Genomic DNA, 11,918 nt, shown 5'->3' with positions numbered 1-11,918 from the left:
GGGAAAAGATAAATACCAGCTCTGATTTGCCTGAGTAGAATGTAGGTAACGTTCTGTTTCGTGTGCAGTACAGAAAGAGGAAAAAAATATAACAGAACTCGTTTCTTTTTCATTTGTTTCCCTTTTCTTCTTTTTCTTCTTCTTTTTTTTTTTGTTCAAGCTACACGGTTGGATTTTATCGCCCCAGATAAAACGAAAGAAAAATCAGACAGATCAAGCACAGAATGCTCAAAGTGTATGATGGCATTGGAATTACAAGTCTCTGCCACGAAAAAGCCCTAAAGGGGGAAAAAACCTCAAACTTCTCCATCTCGCTACTGTCTGCAGAAGGCGCTGAGAAGGCGGTTGCGGGCCCCTTTGCTCCAGCCTAATGTAAACTTTTTATAGCTCTTAGATTGAGTCTTGATTACCAGGTAAAGAGAATACCTGGCAAAGAGATTAGGGAAAAGCCATTGCTGAAAGCAGGCAGGAGGTTTCCTGAAGTGGAAGGTCGGTCCAGGGCCTTCACTGACCGGCTCTGGGCAACTCTCCAGCCCTCCTAGCTTGAGGGGAAATTGGTCCTGATTGCAGGAGTGCGGAGGAATGAGAGGTATATCCAGAAGGCTAAGGAAATCAAAGAAACTTCCTGCTGTGTAATTCCACATAACGTGCATTTAACTTGGTCCTGCGTGGATGCGCTGATGACTAAGTAAAGGCGTGATTAGCCCCTTCGCCCTCCAGTGGGAGCCATACATCGTTACCTCTTCCAGGCAGCCACATCGCTCCACCAGGGATGATGTTGGGGGACCAGCGGCAGGGAACAATCCGCAGGACCTAGGGCCTCACAGACACATACCATTCAGGGTTCCTCACCCACACTCACCAGCAGCGCCCCCCTAACCCTCACACCAGGAAGCTCGGGGCCTCCGGAGAGCAGCTCCGGGCGGGGCGTGGGCTCTGCTCCTCCAGAACGGTGTGGGCGCCGGGCAGCGGAGCTCCGGGGCTCACTGGGGTGCCCCGCGTCTCCCCGGCTTGACCGGGATTGGGGTGGGGGTTGGGGGGTCCCCTATTCCCAGGAACCTCATTAGCCCTCCTCCTCAGGCTGGCTCCTCCTTCTCCAGGCGCGGGGCTCGTGCCCGCCGCTGCCAGCGCGCATCGCGCATCGCGCCTCCGCGCCCCCACCCCCGGCTCCTGCCGTCGCTACTCCCTCCTCCTCTTCCTCCTCCTCCGCCCATCACCGCCACTACGGACGCCTTCGCCGCCTACTCCTCGCGCGGCCGCGGCTCCTCGCGCTCTGCTCCAGCTTCCACCAGCCCATCCCTTTGCTGCCTGTTCCTTAGGCTGCTGCAGTCAGTCTCTCTCTCTCTCTCTCTCTCTCTCTCTCTCTCTCTCTCTCTCTCTCTCTCTCTCTCTCTCTCTCTCTCTCTCTCTCTCTCTCTCTCTCTCTCTCTCTCTCTCTCTCTCTCTCCTCTTCTCCCCTCTCTCTTCTCTGTTTTTCTCCTCTCTCTTTCTCAAGTTTTCCATTTCCCCAGAATCAGAGCTACTGGAGGAAAACATCTACTTCTGCTTGCTGTTCAGGTAGGGTCGCAGACATTGGTGGCAGCGGGCGACCTTTGCCCATTTTCCTCTGCCTCGCCAGCATTTAACCCCCCCCCCCATCTCCCCAACCCACTCCACTCTTCATGCTCCCTCGAAACAGAGGCTCCCCTGCCCTCCAGCTTCCAAAATCCAATTCCAATGTCCCTCCCCAGGAACGTATTTGCAACTACAATAAAAACCCAAGAGCCAGTCCGGCGGCAGCACGCTGGCCCGGCTCTTTTACAGTCTCCAACTTTGCACACAGTGGCTGCGCTGCCTGCCTGCTTGGTGTTTGATCCTAACGCCTCACGCTCTTTTGGTTAATCTTGGCTCTAGAGCAGCTGTCCAACGCAGAGTTCGCAGCACTCAATTCCCACCCTGCTACCTCCTGAACGTGTATGTGGGCAAACGTGGCTGGGCAGGGAGAAGGATTTGGATTTCATTTTCTATTTTTTTTTAAATTTTTTTTGGGGGGGGGGCGGCGTGAGAGGGGGGTTGTTGGGGAAAGTGAAGACCCGAGGACTGCAATTCACTGGAAGGAAAAAGACAGACATTGAAAAGTAGGCTGCTAGCTGCTAGCTTTTCCTGCTGTGCTTGCGGAGGTGGTCTTCGCTGAGAAGGCGAGGCATGGAGTATCCATCTCTCCACCTCTTTTCCACTCACTCCTCCGATCTATTCCTTCGTAAGCGCATGTGTCAGTTTAGAGTCCCGGGTGTTGTCATTTCATGTGTGCACAGCGAAGTGTTTGCAGAGGATAGGGTTGGGGGAAGTTAAGTGGCAGGGGGGAGAGGAGATGAGGAGCGTCATTCCGCCTCCTCCAGTCATCTAGCCCTACACCTATACACCTAGTGCACTGGAGGAACAACCCTCCCCACAACTGAGATGACATTCTTTGGGGCTTACTTGGATGACAGGACTGAGGACAGTTTTAATTTAATTTTGTTTTTCTTCCATAGCTTCGCAAACAAGGAAGATGGAGACAAAATTGAACACCTGCAATGTACGGTCTCTGCTGCTTGTTTTCCTGGTGTGGCACCCAGCCAGGTGAGATGTTGTGTTTGATTTCTTCGTTTCAGGTATAGCCGTGATTTCTAAATGCCCCAAGTGTCTCTGTGATCTTTCAGAGTACAGAGGTTTTGAAGAATTGTTTTTAATGGAAATGTATTGTATAGGAAATTGACCCATTAAGTGTCTGAAACTCGAAAAAGTTTGCTGATCTTTTTTTCTTAAAGCCACAAAAAAAAAAAAAAAAAAAAAAGAATGAGCACATTTTCTATATGAAGCATTTAACTGAAGAAGAGACTACCCTATCAGGAGTTTATTAGTGCAAAGGATGCCTGCAGTTAAGATACCTATAATGTCAAAATCTGATGAGGAAGCCAAACTATGCTTGGAGATGACAGAAAAATATCAGCTAAATGATTTAAGTGGCAACTTAGGTTTTTTTCCTTTTCTTTCTGTGTCTTCCTTTGCATTTTTGTTTTCAATCATTTGGGGCTTCTATAAACAACATAGAAAACCCAAATGATATGTGAGTCTTAAACCTCTAGGTGGAGATAGTATACAACTTGACAATCACAAACAATAAAACAAAAGCTTGATGTATGAAGCAACTTTTCATCTCATTAATTTAAAGGTATTTTTCTTTTCAGGTGGCTACTGATAGAAAAGAGTACTTATTTCAAATGTGTGATTTTCTTCTTTTGCCTATAGTCTGCACAGAAGTAAATTTGATTAATTTAAGCAATTTCATATTAATTGCAGTCTTTTCTGATTATAAAAAAATAAGCAGTGGGTATATATCATTTAATGCATTTAGGAAGTGTTTATAAACCCTAGAAGAATTAAATTTTTTAAGGATTTTTCTGTAGCCATTACTTTTTAATAAATATTATAGCATTTTATTATTCCCTTTAAGAGTTTTGACCAAATAATCTTTAAAGTGTGAAACGATATTTTGAAACTGAAAAGAAGTCCGTTTGGAAATAATTTAATTGGGAAATACCCACTCTAACTGAATATTGTCTTTAGAAAGAGAATATGAAATATGACTTAACAACACCTCTGAGTGAAATCTCAGACTCCTGTGACTATCTTAGTGAGGGGTTTTAAAATTAGCTTAAAGTAGGCAAAAAGAAACTTTTGAGAGTAGAGTGTATGAACTGATTTATTTATATATATGAGGCTGTTCATCTTCTTGTTCACACTTTAATATTCACTCTGGTTTTCAAAATGTTAGCTTCATGTTTGTTGCCAATATTGATTATTATGAGTATTGTTAGCTACTGTTTCTGCATTCATTTTGATGTAAAGGGTCTCTGTCAGTGATGTTTTATATGATAAACATTGACTAGAATGTAAGTACATCCAGTCTTTGACTTTAATGGCATAGATGATTTATTATAAATTAATAACCATTGAGAACTACCACCAACTGCTTAACTAAATATCACTCTATTCATTTTCTATTCTATATTTGACCAATAATGTTCACGGCAGAATTTTATTCTATTATATAAATGATTCTTTTTTGGGGACAGTAATTTAAATCTCTGAATCATTCTGAGAAAAAATGGCAATGAAAAGGGACACTCTGTTTTATACATTCAGTTTCTTTGGTACCAAATTGCTGTCACAAAATCAGGTCTCTGGCTTTATGACGGAGAAATAATGGAGAAAATCCCTGCTTCCAAAGCTTTGCTGGGGATATTTTAAGACCATTCCTTACCACAAATTTATCACCAAAGAAGAGGTAACTGGACACTTTTATCTTTATGTAGCCCCTTATCTCTCTTCTGAGACCACTCCAAGGACCTAGCCTTCCCAGACTCTGAGGCTGTGTGTTGCTGCTGCCTTCAGAGCCCACCTCCATCTCCTGGTCACACTGAAGCCTGGCAGCCTGCCAGTGGAGTTTCCCTGATGTCTATATTATACTTGGCCATTGGGTGGAGGTATACCCCAAGTCAGGAAATTTTCTTGGTCTAAAAATGTGAAAGGCATAGAGAAATAATGCTACATATGAGAACGATAGAGGAATTTGTACTACCAAGATGGCAGTTTATTTTCCAATTAATGTCCACAACACTGAAGAAACATTTCAGAAGTCTCTCTAGTCATTACACTCCATCTAACTGCTAAACAATCTTGCTGATAATGTTTGCACATGAGAATCTGTAAACATGGTATGTTCTATGCAATAGATTTTTTTCATACAGAATGCTAAGTGTCAGAAATCTCAAAGTGTTATAATTATGCTTCTGATATTCTGATATTTATTATCCATTTTTAAATAGTATATTTAGTGTTCCTATAAGTTTAGTACTATTTATAGAGTGAAAAAGGAAAGAAGTGTGTATCACTAATGGCCAAAGCAGCCTCAAATTCAGATCAAGTAAGAAGAGCATGTTGGCACTTAGCCAAACACTGTATGCACATATATAATATATACCAATTTGTGAAATTTTCTATTTAGGTTGGTGCTGGCTAACATCCAAGAAGATGAGGCTAAAAATAACATTACCATCTTTACAAGAATTCTAGACAGACTTCTGGATGGTTACGATAATCGGCTTAGACCAGGACTGGGAGGTAAAAATAGTTCTCCTTTATCTTAAACTGTCACAAAACAATGACTTTACAAGTTAAAGGCAATATTCTCACCTTAATATATTTCATTCATGAAGACATTATTAGGCATTTGAGGTCCTAGGTAACAGAAATTAAGATGCATAAAATAAACCTTATTGCTTTATTTTTGCACACACCTAACATATGTAATATATATTGTATAGAATGCTCACATTTATATGGAGACAAGTTTGTGTGTGTGTGTGTGTGTGTGTGTGTGTGTGTGTGTGTGTGTGTGAAGAGTTTTCTAATTAATTTATTGGAAAAAGCCTGTTTTTCAGTCATTAAATATGTTTACGATTATTTATCTGCTGTACCTGTGTTACTTAATTACCACTTTTCACAGATGTCTGTTTTCCCGATCAGTATAGTTGCACAATAATAATTTGACACAGATGTCTTAAATATGTAGTGGCTATAAACCTGTTTTACAAAGTTGTCACACAGTTTATTTTCAAACTTCAACAACAATTTTCAAGTAAAACAGGTTTTTTTTTTTTTTTTTTTTTTTTTTTTAATCAAGGAAAGTAAAGGAAATTAGGGTTGGCTAGTGTGCTGTTTTAATGACCCTTTAGCATTGCTAAGTGACGCTCGAGTCAGATAAAAGTTGTGTAGATGTAGGACTTCTAAAATATCCCAAGCCATGACATTGTCACTAATGTTCTGATTTTTAATTTGAATTTTAAGATTGTTAAATATTTATCTATTTGTACAGATACAGTTATGTTACAGAAACTTTAGTTATGAAACTACATGTGATAAATATGACTATATACACATACTTAATGAAATGCTTAGTTGATTCAAAAAATGAGACAAATTAGCTGTACCTTCTATGCCAGGTAATGACCAGCACAGTTACTTGGTTATTCCAGCATTAACAACTTAGTTAATTCTGCTGATTGGGGTTTGTATTCAGTTGGGCCCGGTGGCACACGTCTGTGATCTCAGCATTTGGGAAATAGAGGTAAGCTGATTAAGGGTTCAAGGTCTTCCTTAGCTACATAGTAAGTTCCAGTCCAGCCTGAGCTACATCTGAGTTTGTCAAAATCTGGCACTGACTTAATGTGTGAACTTTTATACTAGTAATTTATTTCGATAAAGATAGACAGTTGTTTATTTTAAATGTATCCACGGAAATTTTCCAGATGTGTTCAGAGTGGTAGAGAAGCAGCCAAATTGACCTAACTTGTTAAACAGTATGCCATTTAATTAATGTTAATATTCACTTGAACCCTTGAGTAGTATCTTAAGTTTAAAAGAGGACCCAGGGAAGAACAAATGTTTCAAATATGACACAGTAATAAGTTGCATCACCAAGAGATTATTTTATCAGAAGAAAAGTTTAAAAAACCAATTAATTTTATAACAGAAAACATAAAGCAGAAAAGTGTATCTCCTTAATACTGGCTATTTCTAGCTAGCAGGAACATAATAACTTGCTACTCAAGTTAGAAAAAAATGCCAGCAAACTCTTACCATACTCATACCAGAGAAACAAGCCTTGCGCAAAGCCACCAAAATTCATAATGGTGGTTTAAAATGTGTATTGTACTAGGGTAGCTCTTTTGTCTCAGACATAGGAATTTTTATTTTTAAATAAATTGCTTGATACAAAATAAACTGGAAAATGTTAAAGCTAGATCTTGAACTTCATTTCTTTTCAGTTTAAAAAGCATTTTTTTTGCTTTTGAGTTGCATGGCGGGGTAGGAGAGGCTATCCATTTTTTACTTTGGCTGTTTCTATGGTCTCTATCTCAAATTAAAAATTCAATTTGCTTACATTCATATGTGGTTCCCCATTATTTTGTTACTTGGTTTAATGTAATATATTGTGTCCTTTCTTTGGTTACTCCTTTTCTTCCCCAATGCCTTAATAATGATCATCTGCTGTTATTTCATGATCTGATTATTCTTACTATGCCGACACTGCTAATTTATGTGTGCCACTCGGTTCTCTTGATCACATAACTTTGTGGTTCCCAATTTGATAGATGGCATTGAGGGTACTGGAAGAGCATAGGCTGTGCATCAAACTCTCTAGAGTAGTATTCTACTTCATCTGTCTCCCACAACGGTGACAGAGCAGAGAAACCTTGATTCCTTTGATTAAAATTGGATGCACTATGTCTACCTTTCTCCTTCACAAGCTGATTAGGAATGTTGCATAACAACACCGGGTACACAAATGTGTGCCCCATACTAATATTTCAGCAAATCTGTCTTCTTTCCTCTTCTCCTAGTATCCATGCTTCTCGGGGTGCATTTTTTTCATATTAGGTCAAATCCCATCTATTTTGCACCTCAAACTTTACTAGTTTCTTTTGAGAATGCCTGCCATCTGCTCCTTTGACCTTTGACTATATTATCTCCTGTTACTAGAAAGGCTTCTATTCCACTTTTTTACTGCTTAAAAAATATAACATTTCTCTGAAAACCATTATGATGCCAGTGGTCTTTAGCACAGACTTTCTTAACTGAACTGAAATACCAAAATTCAATTCTCTCTCTGTTGAACTTCTTTAAGAGTTGCTATTTCTATATCTCACCTAGAACTTATTACGTGTTATCTTGTATTATTTATTTCATCTTTATGTTCCTCTTGTTACCTTAATGAGATCAAATGGACATTGAATCATAAGTCCTCTGTGACTTCTGCAACTGGATATTGATTTGCCTATTGTTGCCATAAAATAAATGTTGATTTCTCGATTAACTTTCTGCCATCTGGAAAATGGGACTACTTGTGTCTGGCTGCCCTTTCAATGATGAACGCTGAGGTGAGCAGTGTGACTCAGTGAGAAAAATGAGTCTTTTATTCAGAAGACTTACCACATCAGCTCTTGTCCATAGCACTTGTGTGAATTTGAAACACTCTTCCTCTGTAGATGCACAGTTATTATTCCTGAAATAAAGTTTATATTACAATTCCTTTGATAAATGTTGAATATGATGGCATATTCAGTGCACTTAGCAAAGTTATGTGCATATAGACAACTCGAAAATGATTGAAAATAAACGAAAGCCTGTGAAAGTTTTTTTACATGTACTCTAGAAAATTTAAATGATTATCACCACTTCTGCAACACAGCATTTGTTCTTTTTATTTGTAATTAAATCTATGTATGTGTGGGTGCATGTGTACATGGATGCAGGTGTCCTTGGAGTTTAGGAATGTCAGATTCTCCTGGAGTTGGCATCGCAGGAAGTTTTGGGGGTGCTGGGAAGTAAACTCAGGTCCTCTTTGAGAACAGTGTGCACTCTTTACTGCCTAACCAGCTCTTTATCTAAAAGTCTTAACCTGAATGCACATTATGTTACTTGAAATAGAAAGTTCAGGTAAATAATCTGTGTCATATTCCAGAAATTAATCAGGGAAATAATTAATATTCACTTCAATAATAATCTACTGAAATGAACATCTTCATTGATAGCTAATCAGACAGCTAATCATAAGTGTTATTTTAATCCATTTTAACTTAAATCTACATAACAATAAGTGAAATTATTCACCTGCCTTTGCTACTAGACCTCACCCAGAGAAGTTCCTTAGACACTCTGAGACTTGGTATTTCCTTTGGGAAAGTGAGAACAGTGATATTTAATTCTGAGAGAAGGATGGTATATTGAGATTAAGATACATGGCACAGGTTATGCAATATATTGAATTATACATTTTTAAGGTTTTAATAATTAAGTTAGGTCCTTTTTAAAATTTAAGTCATGTCATACCATTTGCCTGTTCAGGACCCCGAAATCACACCCTGTTCATCCTGCATTGGACATCTGTGCATTCCTGAGGGATTTGCCTTCCATTCATTCTTTGACATCGTCTCATGTAGCTCTCTGTTTGCATATACTTCTTCAGTTACATCTTCCTGTTATGTGAACACATTAGGACACTCCATGTTTTCTTTTCTTTTTTTTTTTTTAAATCTGGCTGAGAAGTCTTTCAAATGGTTAGCTCACTAAAAGACTGACATTTGTGTTTAGACCAATTTTATGGGGTCATTGGCAGAATGAGTGTGTATACAAGCCTCATATATTTATGACAGTTAACATTCACAGAGCTCAGCAGTGATAACGATTAGAAATGACAAGCCTTGATATTTAAATTATGGATGCGGTCTGCGAAATTTAGATTGAGTACCATGCGTAACTACAGTTTTGAAAAGTTGTTTTGAAGAGCTTGTCTAGAAAATATTTTCCTAGTGTTCTTCTTTTATGATCTGAAATCATAAGAAGTTTAATGCCTATAGTCATGAAAGACATGAGGCCAGGTCATTGGTGTGTGATCTGAAGGACAGTTTCTAAGTTAAGTCTTATCCATAGACTGCGGCAAGATGCATGATCACTTGTTTCTATGAATTGTATTACTTCAGATTTTATAAAAAATAAAACATAGACTATTCAGGTGGCAAAAATGTACAGAAAAAATCAATGTCTCTCAGAATGGATATAATCAATAATGACTGAGATAAGCTTTTTCTACGGGTCTTGAAGTCTGTTGCCCTAAGATGCTAATTAAATAATTTTTGGTATATAACTCAACCTTTATTCAGAGTTTTTTTTTTTATTTTTAAAATGGAGGTAAAATAAATGACATATTTTCCCCCCTTCGGTTTTTTCGAGACAGAGTTTCTCTGTGTAGCTTTGCGCCTTTCCTGGAACTTGCTCTGTAGACCAGGCTGGCCTTGAACTCACAGAGATTCACCTGCCTCTGCCTCCCAAGTGCTGGGATTAAAGGTGTGCACCACCACCACCTGGCTGACATATTTGTTTATAAGGGGTTTATGCTATTGTGTACATCTGAGTCTTTTGTACAGTGTTGAGTAAACAGAAGATGAAATATTTGTAGATATTATCATAGTTACTGGTTGGACTACACATGCAGCATAGACAATATTCAGTATTACACTTGCTTTATAAGATTGTGACTTTTAAAACTTGTTAACTTTTGAGCAGATAAAATGTAATGTTTTGTATTATTTTGTTCTGGTTTTGAGGGAGGGTCTTATTTCAGCCTTGGCTGGCTTGAACTTGCTATGTAGGACAATCTGGCCTTGAATTTAGAGATCTAACTGCTTTTGTCTCCTGTACCAACATTAAAGGGATGCACAACCATGTGTTTAACCCGAAGATATTGTGTAGTGTTAAGGAAAATAGATAGTTGTGTTTTTCCTTACTCATTCAGTCTTATTTGTCCATATTATCCTGTATATTTGAGAGATCTCTGCAAACAAAATCAATACAAGAAAGAAAAATTCCCTTTGTGTTGTGCTTTGGGATTATCATGAAATGAAGCAATGTGGAATCATCAATGAATGAAAATAGCTTTCTTTATAAAGCAAGGTTGTAGTCACACAAGGCACACTATATAATGTTGGTGATGATCACCAAAGCTAACCTAACCTGGGTGGTGTCAGAACATGAATGGAAAAAATTGGGTCTTACCACTGTGCCTCCTGTAGATAACGATTTCAGATCTAATTGTATGAAACGGAAGAGTTAAGGTGAAGACAGGGAAAGCATAGTCTTCAGTGTATGCTGAAAGGAGGAGATTGAGCTGATCTGCTAAAAAATTGTCATCGCCAATGGAAGCAGTGTGAACCACAGATGACAGAGGTCTCTGCTTCTCTTAAAAGCTGTGAAGTCTGACATTAGCCTCCACATCCATGCAGTTGAGGATGAGTGCTACGCTCCTACAAAGGAATAATGAAGCCGAGCATCTAGCTTGCTTTCCGTTATGACAGAGACTCATGGGTCCCCTAGAGAACCTGCAATAGGATAAATCTGGGGAAGAAGAAGATTTCTAGAGCCCATTTTGTGCTCAATACCAAGTCTGCCCATTCCAGTTGACCTACAGGTCACAGAAAACACTGCCTTTGAGATTTCAAGAGTGACAAAGGGAGTATAAATTGGAGAAATTTCACACAGGTATGTAAATAGGATTCTATTGTATCGGTAACGCCAGCATTACCGATACCCCTTTACCATGTCTGAGCGAAGGGCTGTGGATTAAAAAATAGAGACAAGAGACAGCGGGTCATTCGTACAATTGGATGTCGAATGCCGTTTATTGAAAGAGGGAAGAAACCTTAAATACATACAGGCTTACAGCACAAATGGAGGAACCCCCGGAGGGCAGAAGTTCGCTACCAATGGTCTACATTCCAGACCCAATGTTCTACATTCTTGCATCTAAGTTGTTAATGCCCCAAATGCAGGATACACAAACAAGGAACTTCCCTTAAGCATTCAGAAGGGTGGATACCGGCAGGGAATCTGAATAGGGAGGACATCTGATCGAGGTCAGCAAGCAAGGCCGCAGCCACTCCCAGTCGGGGGCCAGGGCCCATGGCGCCCACATTCTATAAAAGTGCTTATGTTGAATATCAAGTCATTTGTCTTTTATTCTTTATTGAAATATGTTTACAGGAGGTGTTAAAGAAGGCCTAAGCCTCTAGTTTCCTGTGATGCAATACCACTAGGCAGATGCATACCGAGGACATCATTTTAGTTTGTCAGGGACCCTCCCAGGTCTCTTAGTCTGGTATGGGACTAGACTACGGATGGCTTCATCATAGTCCCTGCTAGGTTAAGCAAAACATGTGATGATGTTATATACAGCATTCTGAATTTTTTTCAGTAATTTGTGGTTTAACTGGCAAGTGTCTTTGCATTTCTGAACACCCTTCCTAACACTATGTGTTGTTTTTTACTCCATGCACAAA

At 39.4% G+C, this 11,918-nt stretch overlaps 1 protein-coding gene across 3 annotated transcripts in view; it reads left to right on the top strand.

The window, feature by feature from the left end:
- Window positions 1-1,446: 1,446 nt before the first annotated feature.
- The window catches only part of Gabra2 (gamma-aminobutyric acid type A receptor subunit alpha2), a 140,887-nt gene continuing 130,415 nt past the window's right edge, over window positions 1,447-11,918 (top strand). For 2 of the 3 annotated variants that reach the window (XM_006979671.4, XM_042257494.2), the window contains exons 1-3: window positions 1,447-1,557; window positions 2,514-2,601; window positions 5,030-5,145. In XM_006979671.4, the coding sequence (XP_006979733.1) occupies window positions 2,531-2,601; window positions 5,030-5,145 (187 nt within the window). In that variant the 5' untranslated portion in view covers window positions 1,447-1,557; window positions 2,514-2,530. Of the gene's footprint in view, window positions 1,558-1,836; window positions 1,954-2,513; window positions 2,602-5,029; window positions 5,146-11,918 lie in introns of those variants that run through there. The other variant, XM_076546418.1, reaches the window with a different exon arrangement.

The sequence above is a fragment of the Peromyscus maniculatus genome, chromosome 10, assembly GCF_049852395.1.
Source record: "Peromyscus maniculatus bairdii isolate BWxNUB_F1_BW_parent chromosome 10, HU_Pman_BW_mat_3.1, whole genome shotgun sequence".
NCBI lineage: Eukaryota > Metazoa > Chordata > Mammalia > Rodentia > Cricetidae > Peromyscus > Peromyscus maniculatus.
This window is presented reverse-complemented; position numbering and strand designations above follow the sequence as displayed.